Source organism: Accipiter gentilis, chromosome 16 (genome assembly GCF_929443795.1).
Source record: "Accipiter gentilis chromosome 16, bAccGen1.1, whole genome shotgun sequence".
NCBI classification, from domain to species: domain Eukaryota; kingdom Metazoa; phylum Chordata; class Aves; order Accipitriformes; family Accipitridae; genus Astur; species Astur gentilis.
Window position 1 is genome coordinate 14412675 of NC_064895.1, and position 24544 is coordinate 14437218.

Below are 24544 nucleotides of genomic sequence, written 5' to 3' on the forward strand. Positions count from 1 at the left end.
TTACCCAAAACAATTACCTGTTACTGTGATCTGATTATCATGCTAATAGTTTGGCTCATCTGCTTCTGAAAACCAGCTTGATTCTTTTCTAATACAGGTGAAAAATTCCATGTAACTTTGAAAGATAAAGGCAATCGATTTAAATAGTCTAATGAATATTTATCATCATGAAAATCTTGTTCTAGACACTTCTTCACCTACTCGACAGTGTGTATTTTGTTCTATGCTCAGCTGAAGTTGGTAGGGAGGGAAAGAAAAAGAAAAAAGTGTTCTCAGGTAGTACTAATCTTCTGTACTGCTTTCTGGAGAAGACCTGAGGCTACCTTATTTGTCACATGTGGAAATAAGATACAAATATTTTGAAGACAAAGCTGTTAAGAACAGTTCTCGATAACCTCTGTATCCAATCTAGACAAGTTATAGACTCTCTCAGCATTGTTCATCAGTCTTGAAGAAATCCCATCTTGCAAAACACATGAAAAGGCTAGCAGGTGGCATAACTATAAAAGGATTTTCTGTCAGTCTTCCTGAAATTAAGTGCGCTCAAGGGTTTGTAGCTGAATTTTATGTGTGGAGTGTTTCCCAGGTTCTCGAAACAAGGTGAGAGCTCAGTAACTCCATGTGCTGATGGACACGGGGGTTGTCCTAATATTTAGCACAGAAATACAACTTGAAAATATGTAATGCAAAATTTTTTAGTTTATGATTAGATAAGTGAAAGTTATACTTGGAGAGTGTGTGATGTATGACCTAACACTGTCCTCTCTTGTCCAAGTACTCCTCCCTTGGGGTTTAATCATGGGGTGCTGGAGGCAGAGTTTTTTCACCTGAAGGAGGGAGGCCCCAGCTCTGGATCTTGCTTTCCCAGTTGATTTGCTGGTTGACTTTCAGTGCAACTTGTTTTATCAGGTTCTTTTCCTCTGGTGGAGAGATATAGCTAGGCAGAAGGTGGTAACTTTTATTAGTTTGGGGGCTGCTTATTTGCTCTATTTTGCTTTTTAATACTGTCCTAACATTTGTTATGTTGGTTGTGTGGAATTTGGGTGTTCCTTCTGTTTTAACCCCCGCAGTATGTATGAAACTTTGCAGAATAAGAGATTTGCTGTATGAACTCTCAGCTTTTTCAGAATTAAACAGGGTATGTAGTGACTGGTAAAAATTATCAGTGCTTGATTACAGTCTCCTCAGTCCTCAACCTTTCAGCCTTCAGCCCTTTGCTATGATGTGTCCTACTGAGATGCGATCTTGTGTTGGATTCCGCTTATGCTTGCAGTTTACACTTCAAGAGATTACTGCGTACTTCTGGAAGCATGGTGTTTGGTTCAACTTGCATCATCATGACAGTGCTGTGTTGTAGAAACACTAGTACTTGAGTGAATGTTTTTGAGCTTAGGGAATTAAGCCCTGGAAAGTAACAATTGATTTGGTTGATCTTTATGGTGGATTAGTATGCCCTTCCTAGATCTGCATGTCCCAATTGTGTTTACATCTCTTTATGAACACAGATCAGCTAAGAAGAGTTTTTGTCTGTTAACACTCTTCTTAAAATAAGCCAAGTGATAGCTCTTAGTATTAATTTTTATTTGTAGTTTTTACAACACTTGTGTTTGCTCTTTAAAAAAAAAAAAAAGCATCAGTTGTCATTGCAAAGCAGTGTGTTTTCTAGCCATTTTGAAAAAGAACCAAATTGCCTTCTCTAAATTGCAAACAAAAGCTTTGAAACAAAAGTCAGTGTTGGGCATAAGGAGGAAGGGATGATTCATTAGCACCTAGGATAGGAAAGCTGTCTCCTTACCTTGATACAGTGAGAGAAGCTCAGGTGTAAGGTGATATAGGTGTCTACCTTGAGTCCTCCAGTTAAAAGCTATAATCCTTATAGTACCTCTGTGTTAATTCGACTGTTCAGATAACTTCACTGGTGATAGTTCAATGTTTGAGAATGGGAATGCTTCAAATGACTGAATTCAGAGTGTCTTAATTTATTTTCATCTCTGATATATTATTAAGAAGCTACTAATTAACTGCTTTTCATTAAAGGGAAAAACATATTTCCTTTATATCTAATTAGGAATAGTATTTTTGTAATGCTTTTACTTGAATTATCTGGGACTTTAATTTTTCCCCAAATACACTCAAGAGAAGTTACATATGATTCATGTTTTCTTCCAAGATTGTTTTGGTATTCAGTTTAGCACTGCTTTTTAAGAGGAACGGAAAGTATTGTGAGCCTGGTCTTCTGTAGAAGTCTGGTAATGCATGTTTTTCTTGTTTCTCAAGATAGTCCTGTAGCACTCTAAGCCAATTTTTAGACTTGCTGCTTAGAAACTGTTTAGAAAATATAATGAACATGATACAACTTCCTAACTGTTACAAAAAGTTGCATGTGTAACAGTAAGTGACAGCAGAATTATTCATTTGGTTAAGCATGTGTTCATGCAGTTAAGCAAGTCTGAATTGCAGTCCGAGGGGAGATCATTTAAAAAAAGGAAATGTTGGCATTCATTCAAAACAATAAAACGTGAGCATTGGCTACATAGCTTATATTTAAATAGATGAAAACAAATGATTGAATAAAACCACATTATTTCAGTCATCTTGTTGTAAACATGATTGCTATGTTTTTAATCTGGTCTATAAAAACCCCAGAAGCCTGAATTCACTCTTGTTCAGGAAAGTTTTGAACTTGTGCACAAAGTGTAAACCCCTGCTAAATTCCTTTTAAAGGAAAGTACCTTATGCACAAATTGACTTGATAAAATATAAATATGTGATAAAGTGCTCTGCTGAATTAGAACCACCAACTAAAGCAGAAAAAGCATTGCTTTTTATACGTTTAAAATGGTAAAGTAGCCTGAAGCAGTGAAAGTTATTACTTTAAGAGGTAAACTCAAGTAATGATTTAAAATACAGACAACTAAGAATGTTTAATGAAACAGGTCAGGTATTAACAAATGAGGGTCAAACCTTACAGTCCATACTTACACAAACTTCAGGTCCTGCTGAGTTCATTATGAGGAAGTATGTCAAAATCTGTCTGCAAGTTATATTCTTCTCTAGCAGGAAAACCTTGGTAGAAATTGGGAGAACTTTATTCATGCAGTCAATAGTTTTGCAAAGAGAATAGCAGATTTAATTTCATTAATAAATATGTAAATATGGAATTAAATATTTTTTAAAAATGAAGTTATACTGAAGATTCTATGGAAAGGTTCTAGAAAATGTGGGCCTGCTGCTGAATGGGAATGGGGACATGGTCACAAAGACTAAGGAGAAGGCTAAGGCGATGAATGCTATTTTTGCCTCAGTCTTTGCTGATAAGAACGGCCTTCACCAATCCCAAGTCCTTGAAACCAGTGGGAAAGTCTATGGGAAGGCAGACTTACCCTTGGTGGAGAAGGAGCAGGTTAGGGAATATATAAACAAACTGGACGTATGAAGGTTCACGGGCTGTGATGGGATGCTGCCATAAGTGCTGAGGGAACTGTCTGGTGTCATTGCAAGCACACTGTCAATAATTTTTGAAAAGCCAGGGTGACTGGGGGAGCTTCTAGAGAACTGGAAGAAAGCAGACATCACCCCTGTCTTCAAGAAGGGCAGGAAGGAGGATCTGGGGAACTAAAGGCCTGTCAGCCTCATATTGATCACGTTCTTGTTGATAAATATATATGTAAATATGCATTGCATAATAACCACAGACACCAGCATGTGCTGGGCGGCTGACTGGCTGGAAAGCAGCTTTTCAGAGAAGGCCCTGGGAGTTCTGGTGGAAAAGATGCTGTGAAGATGACTGTGAGCCAGCAGTGTGCCCTTGTGGCAAAGACCACCAATGTCATCCCAGGCTGCATTAGGCAGAGCATTGCCAGCAGATCAAGGGAGGTGATCCTTCCTCTCTACTTGGCACTGGCAAGACACATCTGGAGTGCTGGGTCCAGTTCTGGGCTCCCCAGTACAAAGGAGATATGGACACAGTGGAGTGAGTCCAGTAAAGGGCCATGAAGATGATGAAGGGAGCGGAACATCTGACAAACAATGGGAGACTGAGAGAGCTGGGACTGTTCAGCCTGGAGATGAAGAAGAGAAGACTCAGGCTGGGTATGACGTGATACCTGCAGGAGGGTGCAAAGGAGAAAAACCAGATCCTCCTTGGTAGTATCCAGTGGCAGGATGAGAGAAAATGGGCCCAAATTAAAATACAAGAAATTCCATTCAAGCATAAAGAAAACCAACATTTTTTCTTTTGTACAGTGAGGGTGGTGAGACACTGGAGCAGACTCCCCACAGACCGTATGGAGCTGCCATCTATGGAGATAATTAAAAATCTGACTGGACGTGGTTCTGGGCAGCCTGCTCTAGCTGACCCAAGCAGGGGCTTGGACTTGATCTCAAGCAGTCCCTGCCAACCTCCACCCTTCTGTGGTTCTGTGATCTCTTAGCTCTTTAGAGAGTTCACCCTCAATTGCACCTGGGTTGTTTGTTTTTTTCCAACAGTCTTTCAATTTTGGAGCATCTGGAGATACACTGATCACTTCACAAAAAAGATAGTGGGTTGGTTGCAGGTCTGAAGCAACTTTCTGTTTGTTCCTTATATGTTTCATGGGTTTTAAAACTAGCACATGTTTCTCTTTGCAGTACTGCAGTCTGGCTCCGTTCTTTCATGTGTGTTTAGTCATAGAGAATGCTAAAAGAGTCTGTATAAATAATTCAGTGTTAAATAATACAGAATTTAACATTGATAACTAATTTAAAATCATTAACAAATATGGTAACAGAGCAAATGTATAACACCTTCTAACCCTGTCTTTCAGTCGTGGCCTGTATATGAAGAAGTATACAACAAAATGCTTGAGCTTGCAGCGTTTTTAGACCTGCCTCGATTTCCAGATATAACAGGCAGCTGCTTTCTTCATCCAGACATGTTGTGCATAAAGTACTTGATGGAAGCTAATTTACCTGGTAAATATTTTCCCAAACCCAAACTGATAAAATTTTTCTTTGGTTTATGAAACTCTAGCAAAAAGACTTGAATTACTACTTTAAAAGTGCCTACTCTTTTCCTTCTAATTTATACCCATTTAAGCTTGAACTAAAGATAATTTATATAGAAAGCACCTTCATCAAACATTTAGAGTATGTATTATAGGCCCAGATATGCAGGGGCACTCTGGTGCTGGCTCTCTAAGGTTGTGAAGTGGATACTTCATTTCAAATCTTTCTGTATCCATGTGAACTAAGAGGCACTAGTTGAATTCATGTGATTTATAAACTTTAGCTAAATGATTCATGAAGTTGGGACCTGATTGCTGAGCACTGAATTGTCTCATATATAATATTGACTGTATATTCTATAATATTGCATATTAGCATTTATTTTTATATTAACAAGCAATGCTGTGTGACAAATCAGCTGCTGTCTCACTTGATTTTCAATTTAGTTTTGAGCTCATATATTGCATAAATATTGAATATTTTTGTTTATCCTAAAATTAAGTCTTGAATACTGAACTGCCAAAGACAGACTAGTAAGTCCTAGTATGTGAACTGTCTGTTGGGCTACCATAGTTTCTATCAAATACCACTGTCAGTGAAGATGACTTATACAGACAAATAGCCTGTAAATTAATATTATTATTTTTTTCCTCAAAGCAGTCCAACAATTAATAGTTTGGGGAGTTTTATTGTCTTATTTTGCAATTAGTTATGTTGAGTTAAGCTACTTGGCTTTTCTGTTTACTCACAGTTAAATGAAGAGGAGATATCCAACAGATTTAGGGCTGAAATTCTGATTTTGTAGTTTTACACCAGTGTTGTGATCCTGTAGAGGATCACGTTATTTTTCAGATTTTGAAGTATCAATTGAATCAAAGAAAAAGCTAGAAATTTGGCACTTTCAGATTTATTAGAGAAATACAAAGCTAAGTACTCTTTGAAAATTACTGTAGAAGAAGAATATATTGTTTTTTACTTTTTCCTTGCAGCTAAGTTTTTATCATGTAGAAGCATTCTTTTTACAAATTGAAAAAGGACTACTGTTGTCTAACAACTCCTAAAAAAATAAAGCAAGCAATGGATTGGCAATGTTTCTTAGGACACTAAATACTAATGAAAAGGCCATTTTAAGTATCTGAAATGAAAGAAAATATACTGACAGTATCTATAAGAAAATTTGGTTTCCAGATTTTTTTTAACTTTTACTGTTATATGCGAGAGGATTAAAAATTAGTTCCTACTGAACTCTTTGTAAGCAGCAAGAAAGTATAAAGTGTAGCTGGATTAAGGTTGTACTTAGTCATACATTGCTAACCTTTGTGGAATCTGATGGTGATGTAATCAACTCTTGTATTTCTTGCTGAACAGGAAAGGTGAGAAATTTGGGGGATTTGTATCTGTGAAAAATGAGCATAGACTAATAAGAGACTGTGTAGATACTTTAGTACTGCTTTTGGAGCTGTAGTTATATCTTTTTGATATAACCTGTGCTAGCGGGTGCAACCAGGCTTTACAATGTAAAGCCAGTTTTAACCTAGGCTGGGATTGTCTGTACCTCAGCTGGGTTTTGTCAGGGTAGCAGCAAGCGCTGCCCTGCCATGATTAGGCTGCTGTTCATAACCAACTAGCTTCTTTAAAACTAGCCCCTGTTCCTCTTTGCAGTACTGAATCTGTCCTTGCATGGGTGTTTAGTCAATATGCAGGAAAAAAGTTTGTGACAAGCTTTTGGGTTTTTTTGAAACTATATTTATGTAGATTTAAGATAGGTTTTCCCTCAGGAATGTTCAGGATGATCTAACAACATCATTCGAGTAACATCAAAACACTATTAAAAATGGGGGGGGTGTTTCTCCATGTGAATATATAGTACGTCACGGCTCTTTTTCATGTAAGCACAGTGAAGGTTGCCTAGTATTTTTAAAAACACCCCAAAATACTTATCAGTGTGAAAAATATTGCTGTCTAATGGTCCTAAAAGACTGAAGCATTGTTTTCCTCAAATACCAACATACTTGCACTGTAGAAGTACTTCTAGCTTGTCTCAACATACTCATTTTATATTTTTATTTGCATTAATCAGATGAATTGCATAATTGGACTTGTCGAGTGGTAAAAAAGATCTGTATTGGAGAAGTGGATTTCCTGACTCTTGTGCCTGGAAATAAGTCAACAAGAAAAGTGAAATACGATGTTCTAGCTGCAGCAGTTATCGTAGTTGTGCTCAAATTATTGTTTTTATTAGATGATCACTATGAATGGTAAGTGTACAGGCAAATCTGTAGCAAAGCCCAAATTTCAAATAATGCAAACGATTGTCTTGGATCATTCTTTCTTTAGTAATATTAAATTTATAGTATTTGAATTTTGATTCAGTTCGGTAGCATAAAACGTACACCTGAAGTAATTTTACACATTAAATATTACTTATTTTTAAAAATAATCTGTTTGAATCTGAAACTTGGAATAAAATTAGGGTGTAATTTTTGTCGGTTGTTTTTTAATTTAATGTGAAAAGTGCAGTATCTGGATCTACAAAGTAACCTGATTTTTATATTTTTTTCAGGTTACTTTCAGAGTTTGCTGAAGAAAGAAATAAAAATAACAAAGAAGGTAAGTAAATATTCTAGTAGAAGCAGTCTTATGATTTTGTGAATTAAATAACTTTGTAATCAGGCTTAGAAAGTCTTGTCTTATTGATCATTAAGATGTGTTGTTGTCATTTATTCTTTTAGGGAAAATCTTTATTCAAAGAAAACAGTAGATCCTGTTCATGAAAAATCATCTTGGTTTACCTGCATAATTCTTATTGTACTGGGTAGGGGAATTTGGTACACGTTTTGCTAGGTACCTTTCTGCTTCTCCTTGTGCATGTTTGCCTCTTGTTTTAGAATTTTATGCATTCTAGGTGAAGATGAATGGATATGCAGTAAAGAGGGAATGCACTTTGATCGTAAATAGCAGATACTTAATAGGGGCATCAAACCACATTTATGATAAAATCCAAACTTGTTTAGTCTTGTTAAATAAAATGTCTTAGTGTGTAACATTTTTCAGATGTAATCTGTTTTCTTAGTCCAAATAATCCTGAGAGAGTGTCGAAAAGCTAGCAGCAATTAAGATAGAGAAGATAATGGTGTGAACATGGTTCTTTGAGGGCAGAAAGACCAACTCAAAGATTAGAAATCTTCAGGAAGATGTTCCATGGCCTGATCCAGATCACAGTTGATGATAAGATCACAAATGTGTTATAGTGATTTATCTTCTATGCCTTCAATCCATTTCTGGGTCCATTTTGACCTTTCTGTTACTTTTTAAAAATTTAACTCAATAATAAAATCAGTGTTAGCCATGCATGAGCACAATTACTGCTGTATCTAGAGACAGTCATCACTATGAACTAAAACCAGTAATTCTCATTTTCAAGTGGATACACAAACTTATTTTGGATCTTTTTTTTTCCCCTTGAAAACTTGAAGTACATAATAGTGACAAGAGTAGAAGTTGTGCAACTGCTTACAAGCTGAGGCTCAAAGCCATTAATGTCTTAATGGGGTTTCTCCCTTATTAACAAGTCTCATTGCCCTCGGGAATTAACAGCTCATTCTTTGCCTACTTTTTTACTTTAAAATCTGCTGGTGTAAAATGATCCATATGCTCTGTCCCTATCCTTAAAATGTTGGGGTGATGGTGAGCAGCTGCACAGAGGAGCTGAGGTGAGAATTTCTGTTAGAGCACTGATTAGTGCCAGAGCTCAAAACTGCCTCTGGCATTTTCCCAAAGTTAGTGTGCTGAAATGAATAATGGTTAATACTGAGTTTTAAAGATCCCATTTCTGTTGACTGCATTCTCAATTTAACTATCCTTTCTCTAATTCGGGGGTGGGGGGGGTGTTTAATAAAAAAATAGTATCTCAGCTCCTACAGTCTTTCAAGCCAGACTGGAAGCTGTACAGTAAGTAGATAGTCATAGTTACCTAGTGTGCTTATGTGTGTATGTTCTATGAACTGCACACGTACACAGTACAGTTTATGTTTAAATAAGAATTGATTGAGATGTATATAAGTGTATGTATATCACAGAGCTGTGAATTTTCCAGTCAGCTCTGCTATGTGAACATCAGGCTAGCAGTACTGGCCAGGTAAATGGTTATTATAGTGTAGCATCATATCTCTGACAATGGTTTTGCTTGTGACAGATGCTTAATAATTCTTATGAAGTTTAACAAAAATTTCCACACCCTCCTCCCAGAAAACTGCCCTCCCAGCAGTCTAGGAGTACTTACTTAAACCTCTGGGTTTAAGGAGCTCATAAAAGAAGTTGTATCCACACCTTTGAATTTTAAGAACTACTGAAGGATCTGTCTTTCCTTCATTTGTCTGTTGCTTTTTGAGTCCGTCTATATTTCTAGCATTTAAGACATCCTGTGGCAGGATAACCCCAATAGCAAAAATGCAGATAATACAATATGTATATAAGCTTGATTATAAGAACAGTATATTCACCTTAAAAATGCTTTAAACAGCTAGCTGGCAAAGCTAAGCATGATGCAAGCATCACATGCAGTGCAGCTGGGGTGATGGGGAAATGCAAAGCCTAGTTAATTCACAGTGCAGATAATACACCCACGGGTAATAAGAGTTGATTATATTTAAAATATATAAATCTACACCATAGTTTTGTTTGGAATTCTTATACTTACTGTACGCAGTTGGCCTGCTTCAGTCCTGTGCCTCTTTGGACCACCAATAATAAATGTCCTGCTAGAATGCCATATGCCTTAATGTTTTTGCATGTGCTGGTAAATATTTGTTCACATATCAAGGAGTGAAGTTCCTGTGCTAAAAAACATGGGAAGCTGATAAGAAGTGAATACAATTATCTAGTTTATCTTTCCAGCCCTGTAAGGTTTCATGGCTAGTAGGATAGTCAGTGGGGAGTTGATGAAACCATTTGAAATTTTACATCTGAGCTCGTTTAGATCTTAATAGTTACATTAATCCCTTGAAGTCAGCTTTCAAACAGGGGGAGGCCACTTCGCACTGTGGAGATCTAGTTCCTTTGGTAGAGAGGAGGTAGTTTCTAGGCTTAACTTTCAGAAAGGAGGGAAAAGGTTTGAATTATGCTAAATTTATGAAGTCTATTCTAAGCTAAGGGGCTTCTTCACGCTTATGACATGCTGTTCTTTCACTGTATTTCTGCATTTCTCTTTCTTACGGAATTGTTAGATCAAGTATCTTTTCTTTAAGCACATAGAATTCAGGATAGGTTTGTATACAGGTGGAAGACACAGGATCTAATTGTGTGGAGACTACCTTCTGTGTATTACACATTTCTTTCACTTCTTCCCAACCTAAAATGTGTATGTTTTATTCAGGTGGTCCGTATTTTGAGTTCAAAAAGTGGTACAAGGTGATAAAATGTTCCTTGGATGTGGAGCAAAAGAAATTGGATGAAGAAAGAGCCAAGTAAGAGGTTTTTAAGTACTTTTTTAAGGTAGACAGTTTACATGAAATCCTGACCCCCCCAGAAATTTTAAAAGTTAGGAATTTGCTCCACATTTCTATCCATCAAGCTTGCGTGAATAGAGTGATTAAATCCCTATCTTAATTTTCTATTTACACTGATAATGTTTATCCAGCATATTAATTAAATGCTCACTTTCTGTGACAAGTAGCTTATACAGCTGAACAATTAACTGATTACAGTAAATCTAGGCTTACATGCCTCAGTTTGCCTACTCTGGAAAAAGACTTCCTAAAAGTGTTGGGGGTGGGCAGTGGCTTTTAATAGCACTAACCATTAGATTATTATGATTTTTAATTTAATAGCAATAGCAGTATTTGTAAGAAATTACTATTCTTTTACTTGTTTGCTTCAGCTTTCTTTTTCTTAACAATTCTTATGTCTCTTACTGGTAGGTATCTGTGGAGGTGTGAAAAGCCACTGTTTTATTCAGCCAAGAAGAAATCTAAAGTTCTTAAGAGAAGACGTGAGTAAACTTTGCTTCCTCCCAGCAATGCAGAAATCTGCTCCAACTTTTCCCATCATAGAAAATCTGCAGCCCTGACTGTGATAACGTTTACATCTTAAAATACTTTCTCTTATCTCTTTCATCTCTGGGTACAATTAATGTAGTACTATTTTACAACCTGTGGCTGGAAATCTTCAAACAGACATTTTCCTCATGCTTAACTGAAACTGCCTTTCCCAGTTCCTAATGACCTACGGAACCACATGTCAGAATGAATACTCTGTCCTCAACTTCATTGGTTTGTCAGCTGCATTTATATAACTGTGATCTTCATGAATTGTTGTTGGTCTTCCGTAGCTTTTCTGTCCGTTTTCTCCTTTAGTTTCTCATATCCTTTGGTATGGATATCCCAGTATGTCGTTTGGTAGACCTTGCATGTCCCTCTCCTCTCCCGTTCCTTCTTGCAGTCCTCTAGTGAGGAGGTGAGGAAGGCTTGTCTGAACGTGACTTTACTTGAATAGCTATAGCTATATGTGGTCAGAATGCAGGTACATCTACTTTATTTTAGTAGCTCTAAAAGTACTTACAAGAAACGACTGGGGTTTACGCTGATGTAGAAGCAAACACAAAAAACAACAAAACCACTTATCTGTGGAAATATGGAAAACCAGAATTCTGTTCAACCAAATTAGGTCTGAAGTTCTTCATCCTACATTTAATAGTATCTAGTAAGTATCTAGTAAGCAACAGATATTTGGAGAGAGGTGTTAAGTGTGGCAAGTGATATTTTTCCCTTTATATACTCTTCCAGTTTCTGGAAGTGACTGGTTCAAGGACTTATAAACAACTTGTATAATCCTATTTGGTTTGAATAACTCACGTTGGATTTCTCTTTCAAGAATGCAATTGGGGCTTTTTGAATGTTCTTACTCTTCAAACTTCAGTAGGGGTGATCCTGCAGTCAAGTCATGTTCCATGGAAAAACATGTTTAGGTTTGTTTATTTCAAGCTGATTGTTTGCTCAGATGCCCTTTAATTCCTGTGTTTATAAGAAAAAGTGGATAATGATTAATTATTCATCATTTCTGTGGCACTCTAGATTCCTCTTCTGGGTCTGCTTCTTTTCAAGCTAGAAGAGGACCACTTAGATTACGAAGCTTTACCACTAGTTGTTGCAGGCAGGAATATCACATAATGCCATTGTAAGATTCAAGATTCATCTTAAAACAAATTTAAAATAGTAGAGACAGAGAGTGTTCTAAAACGTGCCAGATACAGGTTTTCAGAAACCTTCCTCGGCCTTCGTTTTTGATGGTAGATTTTAGCGTCCTCTTGAAAGATAAGCTTCCCAGTCCTTGGATTCCTTTAGAATGTCTTTTCTGCTTTTTTTCCCAGTTTATGAATTATTTTATTCAGATACAGGTCATAAAAGAAGTTGAAGCTCCAACAACAGTGGTTTTTAACCTGCTTTTTACCATAGGGAAACAAGGCTTAGGTGGTCATATTTTGTGTGCTGATCTATCATCATACCTTCTTTCCCTTCTCAACCTCAGTAACTTATGAAAGTTTGTCATTCTTTCACTAGCAGTGAGGAAAGGTGAAGTGGGTTTTTTGTTGTTTTTTTCCCCAGTTGAAATTTGCACTAGGAAAAGCTTAACCTTAAATCCATATGTGTATGAAACCAGGCTTCCTTAATTCTGATACACAGGAAACTACTAAAAAAATCTTAGCCAGTCTGAGAGATAGCATACAACCAGGTAAATAATAGCAAAAGGCATCCTGGCCTGTGTTTTCTATCAGCATAAAAATAGCAGCAGTATCAAATGGTTTTTACAGATTTTACTTGGGGAAATGCTTTTGGAGTGCCCCAGTATTAATATTATTAGGTATGAAAGACATGGCATTTGAATTATCTTTCAAAATCTTTCCCTAAAACACATGACAGAGTTGATTTTTAAATGGAATGGGGGAGAGAACATACAGGCCTTCAAGGTTTCTCAGTATTCCACACAGAGGTAAAAAGAAAAAAAGATATGGCACAAATACCCTATTTTCTTCTTGTATTAATTGCCTCTAAACAGTATTCTAATACTTAATACTTTTGCCTTGTTCTTTTTGTTTCTATTTGTACAGGAATGGTTGTGAACTTACAAAATCAGTTTGGCAAGCTGTCTGGTTCAGTGCAACCTGCTGAAAAGCCAAATCCTTCAAGTTTTCAGTTAAGTTGGTATGAAGAAAACACAGATGGGAGTTGTTTTCACGGGCATAGCCTGAAGGGAATTTTGCAAGAAAAATGTGGTTTGCTTACAGCCATGAACCCTGACTATTGGCTGTGTACTGTTAAACTATGTACTGAGAAGTAAGTATTCAAATTTTTGTTAAATACATTTTGGAAAGTTCCCCTGAAAGTAAAGTGCCACATATATATATATTTTACAAATGACAAATATGGGGTGTGTGCACAGCTATGTATTCACATATAGTTAAAATCATTTGTAGAAAGGGGCATGTGCAGAATGGTTAGTCTTGGATTGGGAGTAGACAAATTGTAATACGAAGAGTGATCAAAGTGAGCTTTTGAGAAGAGAGGAGATGAGACAAAATCAACAACTAGAGTCACATGGCAAGAGTAGCAGCTAGGTACAAATACTCACTTCACTTTCTTCTTCATAGTATTTCAGAAAAAACTTGTACCACAACTCTCCAGATAATGGTAAAATGGTTCCATTCCTCTCTCTCCCCTGGCCCCTCTCAAAAGCATAGGAAATTGATTTTCTAAATCACTATAGTGCTTTTGTGGTGGTCTTAATCAAAATTAAAGTTAAAATCAGCAGTCGGAGTTCAAATAAGCAGGCAATTAATGCCTCCAGACCATATCTAAAAAAATAATTACGAGTGAAAAGGACTTTACCACTATTTCATCTAAGCATATTGGTAATCAACAGTTGTATTTTTTACAAGTAGAAAAGTAAAAGAAGAAATTTATTTTACTGGAAAAGTAAAAGAAGGAATATGGGAAAAGAAAACATTTTATGTTATTAAGGAAGTTTAGTGTCTGTCTTACTAGAGAACTGTTCCCAAATCCTGCCTTCACAAGTGAAAGAGAATTTTTTTTTCAATTAAGGGTATATGTATTTATTAGTAAAATTATTTTCTTTAAAGGACCTAAGTAGCAAGGAGAATGATAGCCCAGCTAATCCACCCTTGTACAAAGTTATATGGATATTTATAGAATCATAGAATCGTTTAGGTTGGAAAAGACCTTTAAGATCATCGAATCCCACCATCAACCCAACACCACCATGCCTACTAAACCATGTCCTGATCTGAGTATCTGCCTGGTTTGTGTCGAACTTCTCACTCTTCCTTTAATACCTTCTCCTCTTGCATCAAATTCTGCAAAAAACAGTGAGTTTTCTACTTGGTGGGTGCTGGCAGAGGACCATGGCCAGAGACAGACAGCAAAAGCCTTGCTGAGAGAGTGTAGAAGTTCAGCAGCATTTACTCCAAGGAATAGGAAATATCTAAAACAGTGTTTCTTGTAAACTCCCTGGGTAGCGTAGATACAGCTTCTGGATCATACACCAGTTTTCGGTTCTGCTATTGGTTATATCATGAAACCCTAATCCAAAAGAGGAAGGTACCAGTGAGTATCAGTGAAAAATCTGAACTTTGCAGATGGCTTGGATTCTCCTGAATTTCTCATGTGTGCAATTGGAGGGTGTTTTTTGGAAAGGAGGTCGGGTTACATTAATGTGAAATGAGATTTCGTTAGTGCATTGAATAACATCTTAAATCTTTATCTGGTATATACTTCTAAATGGCATGCTTAAGAGAGCAATAGCCCCTACAGAGTATTAGCGATATGTTCCTGATTTTTTAAATAGTCCCCTTGAAAATAACTGGCTTTTACATGTATGCAGTCTTTTCTGTCTTTCAGTGGATTTATTTGCTTATCTCTATTTTCTTTTCACATTACCTTTCACATATCCACCATGACAGAAATGGGTTGGAATAACGTAAACACAGTGTTATATTACAAGAGCTTTGGTTGCATGGATTCATTCTTTTGTATGAATAAGAACTTTTTTTTCTGAAAGGAGGAGAGGTAATAATCCCTTTACCACAAATTTGCGTAAATCTTATGTACACACTGAATGAGTGGATATTTCGGTGTATGTTTGTGTGAATAATCTTTCATGCAAAGTCTGTTTTTAAGCCTACATTTTCATATGTAATATATTAAAATGTTAATGGAAAACTGTCATAGCCTTCATGAAACAAGATTTTAATTTAAATTCTTACCGGTTAAATTTCCCATTATATCATTTGCAATGCAAGTAGTTAATTATACATCTGACACTTACTTAACTTTGGAAAACAACATCTACTCCTTCAGATATGAGGGTTTATCCTATGCAAGTGTGTGGATGTGTAATAGAAGTAAAAACAAACTTACAAATTCTCTTTCTCTAAAAATCAGCATGGTCTAACTGGGACTACTGAAATGCTTTAATCCTAGGACTAAAGCATGATTTCAGTGTGGGCAAGGCTGAGATCAGTCAAATGGTTGGGGAAATGCTCTTACATTTTCTTTTATTTTAAACTGGATTCTAAATTGATTTGCTATAGAAGTGTTTAGGTGATAGAAGTTTTACGGTTGGACTAGATTTTAGAGGTCTTTTTCAACGTAAATGATTCTATGATTCTATATATGATGAGGTATTACAATGTGTGAAAAATGTTGAGAAAAATGGATTTCCCTTATTACATCTAAATTTAAAATCACCTGGATTTTTTTTTTTAACTCTTCAGATATGCTCTTAGGGTAAATAGCACAAAATGGGGCAAAAATGTGTGTGTGTTTAGGTACTCTTGGGAAAAGGTGTAACTGCAGTTAATCAAATAGGTGCTTTACAGTACTGATGTAATTATACATTTGCCTCAGAATATACAATATCACTCCTCTGCCCCCCCCCCCCCCCCCCCCCCCGATGAAAACTGAGATTTGACACCTAAACGGCCATCAGAGCTGTAGTTGCTGAATCTTAGGGTTGACTAACCCATAGCAAAATGTCTTAATTCATATTAGGCAGAAAATGCAGGTTTGGTTCAACCAACATTTCTCAATGAAGTTTGAATTTAGCCAACACATTGGGTTGTGGGTGTCAGCTAGTGCATTCTGACACTGCTGAAACATCTGATTAAATTTAGTTTTTGTAAGAAGTCACTGGCAGCTTTCGGGGAACGTGAGATAGTCCATAGGATGGGATGTACGACATGATAGTTTCAGATTTCCAATCTGCCAGACTTTGGGAGGCTTTAAACAAAGACTCTGCTCCCTGAAGTGCGGCTTGCATGACACTCCAGGATGGGTCCGTCTGTTCCTCCACTTTGAGGTAAAATGTAAATGTTTGTTGGGCCAGAGGGAGCAAGCAAATGACTCTATAGTCTAGTAATTAGCACACTTGCCCATAAATTGGGACAGACAGATTCCAGTCCTTGTTCTGGTGAATATTTAAGACCGCTGCTCTGAATCAGACAGAGGGGAAATTTTAAACTCTGTTTCTCCACATCCCAGGGCAATACCTAGTAGGCTAGAACATGCATAGGATTTTATGGTGAATAGCACCTGAATCCCCCTATCAATGTAAAAGATTTTTAAAAAAATCAAAACAGCTGGATTTTATACTATTTTAAACTTATAACTTTTAATAAAAACAAATTTGAGTCTAACCCAGAACAGGATATTTTTCCAACCTAAGTTGCTGAACTTAATGTTTACAGAGCTGTCTCTGCAGTCTGTCCTCTGTGTCATCTTTTGTTCAGTCTGGCACTTGTTACCAGCAAGTTCAGCCTACTGTTTTTATTATATATTTCACCAATAAAATCAACTCATCATTTTCATTAACATTTTCACTGTGAAGGCTACAAAATAATTATGCAGAAGGTTGCTATAGCACTAATTACTTTCTGTCAATCTGGTCAATGTTTGCCCCAGTGTTTCCTATATTACTCCTTTGACTTGAACTCAGCTTCTCTCTCTTGTTTCTAGACAGGTGATTTATATTTAGCACACAGAGGCAATGGACAAGAAATAGATGGATTATAATCCCATGGCATAGTGTCAGGAAGAGGAGAGAGGGAACCCTATGGAGAGTGTGCGCAAAGAATCTAGAAAAGAGCCTGGGATGTCTGCATTGGATAGTCTTAGGAATTTTAAAAATAGGGCAAGTTAGCCATCTTCACACTTTGCTAAATTTGCTAAAAGTTGGCACAATGAACACTGGTTCAATTAAGTCCTCAGTGGCAAAGAATGTATTTTTTGCCTGGTTGAGTATGATCCTGCTTCATAGGGCAAGAAGCTATACAGGCTTTTCCTTCTTACCGTGTCTGCACCACCTCTGAACATGTCTTGGTCTACTTCAAGGTTTTGCAGGAGTGGATCCCTTCACAGTATTGACACTGTAGACCAGAATTGTGATTTATGCTGTTGGTAAAATGTAGAGGTTTTATCTGATTACAATTAAATATATTAATGCTAGCTAAATACTAACTAAATACACTTGTAATTTAGGGCTTTTTTTATTTTTACCTTTCTTTTCAGATTGTGTGGTCATCTGGCTCATTACAGAGAAGTGGACTTTCCCCAGAGTTACCATTTTGTACTAAGGTTATTCTCCTTTCTTCTGAGGATACAGCCCTCTTATATCCATGATGAGGTGTGTATGATAGAACACAAGCTTTTTAATAAAAAACTCTGTAAAAAGCCAAAATACAAGACAACCCTAAGGAAGTAAAAAGGCCTAAAAATAACAGTATTAAACCCATGTAAATTAGTTGGTTGGATCCCAAACCATGGTATTACATCTAAAGTTGTAATGATCCTTTTGCCTGCATGGAAATTTTTTGTTAAGATAGTAGTGCTGAGATCCACTACTGTAGTTTGGTTGTAGTGTCATTTTATCTATAATTTAAGTCACTGGTTTCCAGCTGGGAAAGTTATCAAGGAAACTGTTTATCACGATTTATTTCCTTACTTCATATCAGAGCCAACAGGAAGCTATGAAATTACCATTTTTGGGGCATATTTGTACATGCTTTGAGTGTACTGGACGGCACGTTAGCATCTAAATACATTCTGAGATTTTGCAATTGAGGTATTATCTATTTTTTTTACCTACTGTTGTATGACAGCAAATATATTTCTAGAAAGTTATGTTTACTTTGTTTTGAAATAGTGTGTTAACAAATAAAAGAAGCAGTTGGTTGATGTTTTCACTGCAGTGAGTTTTTCAGTCACTGTTTCTAAACAAGCTGTTCTGGAGCAACTCTGGCACTGTTTTCTACATTTCCTTGCATCCTGTTTATCTCCCCATCTCTTGTTATGCCTGAGCCTCTCATTCAAGTTACCACCTTTCAGGTTCATGTTCCATTCCAGGCTTCACAGATTTTGCAGCTACTTTTATACCTGGAACTGCCCATCCTATTTCTTGTGCAACGGTAACTGCCAGGTCCTCCTGTTATTCTTCTATTGCGTTTGAATTTCTTCTGACTGCTTTATAATCCAGCAGCTTGTGTCTCAGCCATTCTACCAGTTTCTCATGCTCAGTCGTATTTAAATTGTCCCAGACAACGTGTAAATGAAGTTGGGTGCTGCCACTACATTTAAAACACCATTACATATGCATATGTTGAACAGAGATAATGAGTGGATATCCAGATGAATAATGCTGCTTTCAATTGAATGAAATAAAATTCAGCAACTCCAACCATCAGTATGGAGTACAGAAGTTGCCAAATCTATTTGATCAAAACCTAAATCAACAGCAGCAGAGAAAAATGGTGCCTGCAGACTTTACAAAGAGTAATAGCTACCTTCCTGAGCAAGGGCTTCAGTGAGATGTAATCAGGGAAGGTAATCAGTTCAGCGCATAGACTCCGAGTATGATGGCAGTTTTTAAAATCCGTTTCAGTTCAATCCGTGAAGCCATTGTCTAAAAACTGGGAACGGGCGAATGGTAGGAGAGGAGATGTGCTGCCCTACCTGTCTGGAGTGAAGTGATAAAGTGGTATTTCAAGCACAGGTAGAGCAGACAGGACTGTTAAAATACTGGCAAACCAGGAGGCTTCGTTGGCTCAGTAGAGGCAGGAGATAATTAAGCATGATGTCCTGATTTAAGGTGACAGAAAAGACAGTTTGGGTGAAAGTTTTTAGGTTTTCAGATATTTTAAGTAGTTACTGTAGAACAGGGATTTAGAGCAATTGTCCCATAAAGTGATTGTAACATGCAGAAGAAAAGGCACAGTTTTAGCCATACAGAGCTAAACCGTGCTTGATGGGGGAAGAGGAAAGAGCAGACTGAGTTGTTACTTGTTGTATGTGTTAGAGATTTCATAAGTCAGTACAGTTTAGTATGTCTAAATCTATTGCCACGTTGCACTAGATACCTCAGACTTCTGACAAGATGTGTGTTGAACTGACGTTTGCATTAATGGACTCAGAATATACCAATTTGAATCTCATCTTGTGTCTGGTGTTTGTGTTTTAAAATTAGCCATTATCTATTATGTTTGACCTCACCTGACTGAATTACTAAAGTTTGTAAATATTTGGTAAAATTATTTATTGTTCTTGTTCTAGATGAGTATTTGTATTGGTTAAAAATCTACAGAAGTGTAATACACATTGTCACTGTTATCAACAGTGCTCGCTCAAGCGACTGAAAGTGTCTCATTCTTTTTACTATAATATCTGTTAAAGTTTTGAATTAGCTATCTAAAAGACACCTTGTTATACACAAAGGATTCATTTAATTCAGAAGTCTTTATTTGAAAGACTTACGCATTTAATTATAGGTATACCTTTCTTTTAAAACTACTGTAGTAGTAAAATCTGAGCTTCATAAATTAAAAATACTGTACTCATTGTTACATTGTTACAAACGTAACAAAGCTCCCTTAGATGTTTGAATAAATTAAGGCTGTACTTTAATAAACAGGAATAAAGCTTGCAGTTAAACATCAAGAGCCATGTGCCTTCTGGACACATAGGTTACCAGTCAGATTTAAAAGTAAAGGGTGTGCCCCTAAAATACTTAATGTTAGTTCTATCCAGTTTAATCAATCAACACTTATGTTGGAGTAACAATGTTTAAGAGGCTGACCAGCACAAGAGTGCCTTATCTTCAGTGAAGTGTAGTTGAGCTCTCTTGGGACAACTACTTTGAGTCCAGTTAATATAACCCTGAGGTGGAGCCGCGCTGGTTGAACAGACAGCTACAGGCAGATAGCTGAAGGGCAGGGTGTCTGCCACAACCCAGCAGTTCCAACCACCTCTTCTATCTACTTTTAATTTACAGGTCCTTTCTGTAACTATTTGCTAAAAATGTTCAGGTAAAGCTCAGCCTTCTGATAGCTACTTTTTTGTACTTCTTCCCATGGAAATTTTAAGTAGAGAACTTGGTTTGTTTTGTTTCTTACTCTAAAAGTTGAATGAGAGTTCCTAAGTATATAGATAAAGTTAAGTGGGTTCTTTTTAGATTAAACTTTTAAAACAGTATATATTGAGAAGACTTATAATAGTTAAATAATTATTAACATAGACAATAGCAAATTGGTTATTCTGAGACCTTGATGTGCCTTCTAAAGTGAATTTAGGGTTTTTCCTAGTTTGTGTGTTATATCTTTTAACACAGTTTTCCTATCTTTAAGAGTACAAAAGTAACCTTGCTTTATGAATTCTCCTAAATAATGCAACTTTTCTGTTGTTTCAGTGGAGAAATATGACAGATGTTTCATTTTCGTTTGAAAGGTACAGCCTTCAGCAGAATTGGTATTTTACCTTACTAGTTTTTCACTACCTCAGTGTGTCTGCATTCTCAATATCAGCTTAGTCTCAGTGAAATACATTTTTCTTTTTATATTTTTTACCATTTTCCAGACATGAATGAGAGGTGTTTGACTTTCTCCTTGACCTTTTATGCAGTGTGAGGGCCCTGAACCTGATTTAACCAGAGAATGAGAATCAGCAAAGTCCAGTGCCTGCAAGCAATGCTAGTCTAATTTATTGGCCATAGTGTGTTGTATGGGCTTCACTGCAATTGCATCTTTCCTAACTTGTTTTTAGCATGACCCCTGAAACAATCGTGTTTGGAATATTTGAGAAAGCTTCGTGCAATGTTGCAGGCAATGCAATTAATAACTTGCTTTCTCATAACTTCTTGGAAAGCTCAAAAGTTTGTGAGAGGTAAAGTCTGAAAATGTTAAATCCCTGAATAAGGTGTCTGCTCCCTGGTTCATCTGTCCTTTCTCCGTGTCAGGTTGAATAAGCTTTATGCTGCTTCACAGGATAACTCCATTTAATGAATCTCCTGTTTTGATCCAAAATGAAATGGGCTTTCCAGCACATGTGGTCATACATATTTCCGGGCTGAGCATTAGTATGTGGATTGGTCAAAGCAGTGTCTCACTGCATTTGTCCTTGCATTAAATGCAGAATGCTTGCTTTCCAATATCTTCTCTACAGTTACTGATCTTATTCCTCCTCACATGTGAAGCTACTTTGTTCCTGGCCAGATTAGATGAGGGAGAGCATAAAGGACATGCCAAGATGTGGAAACAGGCATATGTGAAAGAGCTTTCCTCACTGCTGCCTGTGCTAGGATGCTGCTGAAATGGTGAACACGAGAGTGAGTAAGGGCTGGCAGAACAGGAGATGATGAATGCTTGTGTCCTCACGTGAGGTTATAGCTGCCCTTGTACAACTGCTAATGGCAGCATTTCCAGAGTCAGAACACTCCCCAGTCCTCAGTATCTACACTCTGCCTCTGGCGGTACATTGGGTAGTTTTAAAAGAAAATACAAGCACATTCCTCTGATAATCTCACATGGCTGCTCTGCATTGTAGAAGTATTCTGTGTCTGCTCATAGACTGTCCTCTTGTTCTAGCAGTGGCTTTGCCCATCAGCTGCAGACCCTGCCATTGCCTCGTGAGAATGCCACCAAGTGTGTTCAGTGTGTATGTTGTGATCTCATAGCTTGGTCTGGATCTTGGGATGCTTCTGTGCTGGCTTTTCATGGAGGATCCCTCCAATGGCTGTCTGATCGAGCATTGCATGCCAAGTAGAGGCTGCTGCAAGAGAGAAGGGTGAAGATGCCACCTCTTTACAGGCCCAGGGAAGAGTGTCCTAAAACTACATCCAAGTGCTCCAGCTCTCAAGGTCAGGATATCAGACTGCAGAGCTAGCGAGTTCCTGGTGAGCTGTCAGCTGCTCGCAAGCGAGGCAGGCTTCACACCTGCAGGCAGGCTGGTTCGTGTGCTTCTGAGCAGGACTTCGACCATGGCCCCGTGACATGGTGCAGCAGGGCTCCCCGTGACTGCCACTTGCAACTTGCTAGGATGTGAAGGAATCCACCCATCCCTGGATCTCATCCACACAGTAAGTCGTGTTGCATCAATATAAAATTGTGACAAAACATTTTTGTTTACTGAACTGAGATCTGTGGTGTTTGGAACTCCTAACTGGACAGCTGGGTGGTTTCCATGCTGCGGAGCAAAGCAGATTAGGCGGAGAACAGTATGCAGCGAAAGAGCCGCACACGCTGTTCTCTTGCTACACCACTATCAGCCTGTGCGGCAGGACCTATGTACACTGAAGTCAAACCTGGAGGAAGCACAATATTGAGCAGAGTTCAATGAGACTGGATAACATGCTGAAGATTTTATCGTTAGTAAAATTCTAGGCTTCAGGCTGACTTTTTAAATATATGGGCTGCTGCAAAATTGATTAATTTACACTGTAGTAATTTTAGAGGGTCCTTAGTCAGGCTGATGGAGCTGCACCTCCTGCCCCCGAATAGTCTGCTCTCAACAGCGTCTACATTATCTTTAGGGCTAAATACATAATCAAAAGGGGAATCTTTAAGGAATGCCAGCAAGATTGCATATAGGGATATGAGTAAAGTGAAAAGCAAACTTTAATTTTCCTGTCCATATTTCATACATTGTGCTTTTATTTATTTCTTTACCCTTTTTCCCCCCAGCTTTTTCCAGCTTCTCTTCCCTCCAAGGCTTTTCCAGCTTCCCTTTCCACTGTCACTTGTCTCTCTATTTCTTTCCATTGTGCCTGTTTTCACCTCACTTACTAGTGACTTCATGAACCTCTGCCTGGGCTTTTCTCTCCCCCCCCCAGCCCTTTGATGCCTTCGGGATTATTCTGCAGGGGTCAGTGATCAGCTTCGGGCTTACTTTTCCGGCTCTATCGTTAGTGTCCACAGGCCTGTTGCAAAAAAGAAAAGCTTGCCTGGTGTGCTGTGTAATGGAGAGTATAGAAGATTCACCGCTCTTTCCGGCTAGCTCTGCAGCCTGGCCCTCGCATCCTAGGGGTTCAGATTAAGTAGAAAGTATCTTGTTTTGACTCCCTGGTGCGTTTTGTGAAATCAAAAGTACTGTTACGAACTTGATGCAACTTGTTTATTACACAGGTGTGAATGGCCAGTGCGTGTAGATGATAATTATCAGGTATGAGATTTTAAAACCTTATTTGTTAGGTAAGTCGTAACAGTAACTAATCCTTGTCCAGAATAATTCCCAGTTTCTCTAGATAGTGATGTCAAAAGACAGACTAGGAAGAGGTGCAAGCACATTGAGACAGTGCTCAGCCAGATGGTTGCAAATGGCATGAGAGTTCAGTGGGGCTCCTCACGTGTTTTGAGTGGGATTAATTTTAAAGGAAACGAATATGTGAAGAAGGGAAGGAGAACACTGAAGGCAGGACCAGGGCAGAAGGAAAGGGCTTGAGAGGTGGAGGAGAGCAGCGAGATGGAGGTAAAAGGGCTGAGTGAGGGAAGAAGTTGAAGGGAATGCCAGTCAGCACAGGACAAGGGAAGTCGTGCCAGGGCACTGCCGCATGAGGCTGGCATGGCTTTATGCCCAAGCCAAAGCTCTGCTAAATCCCTTTATGCTTCTTGCCTGATTTTGTTCAGCGATGATGCAACCCAGTTAGTGACATCACAGAAATACACCTACAAGTGGTGTTACAGAGTCTAGATTGTGACTGGCAGATTAGTCAGCGGTGTCACAATCCCGTGTTTATATCATTGTCTCCTGAATGTGGAAGTGATTGCTCTGTCGATAACTAAGTTTTCATCGGCAGATCAGGCTGTTAAGAAAAGCCATCCCTTTTGCAGAGGCAACAGCTTTGATTTGTTTGGAATAAAATCATGGTAAATTCTAGTTAAGTAGAAATACCAACCGTGGAACATTACTAAGATTTTAGCAATTTGGGTGCAATGTAAACATGTGACTGAACTTCAGCATGTACTGCATCTGGGTCACTTACAGCTACAGGGTAGTATTATATTTTATTGTTAATGAAAAGTATGCACGAACAGAAGCAGGGAGCGTGAGGAGTGAATAACACCTGAGAAAGTTAGCAGTCCTTCTCAGCACTTGTGAATTTGAGCTGGTTTTGTAATTTTTATCAGAAACAAAGTGAGTTATACTCGTTTGGAAAAACGTAACTTTCTGACAACTTAATTGGATGACAGAATTTTTTTTCCATAGGTGAGACCAGATAAGAAATT

General features: G+C 37.8%; 1 protein-coding gene across 2 annotated transcripts in view; it reads left to right on the forward strand.

The window, feature by feature from the left end:
- The window catches only part of TAF1B (TATA-box binding protein associated factor, RNA polymerase I subunit B), a 51348-nt gene extending 33236 nt beyond the window's left edge, over positions 1-18112 (forward strand). For both annotated transcript variants that reach the window (XM_049818489.1, XM_049818490.1), the window contains exons 9-15: positions 4806-4953; positions 7067-7244; positions 7550-7596; positions 10361-10451; positions 10905-10975; positions 13091-13316; positions 17565-18112. In XM_049818489.1, the coding sequence (XP_049674446.1) occupies positions 4806-4953; positions 7067-7244; positions 7550-7596; positions 10361-10451; positions 10905-10975; positions 13091-13316; positions 17565-17757 (954 nt within the window). In that variant the 3' untranslated portion in view covers positions 17758-18112. The remainder of the gene's footprint in view (positions 1-4805; positions 4954-7066; positions 7245-7549; positions 7597-10360; positions 10452-10904; positions 10976-13090; positions 13317-17564) is intronic.
- Positions 18113-24544: the final 6432 nt, after the last annotated feature.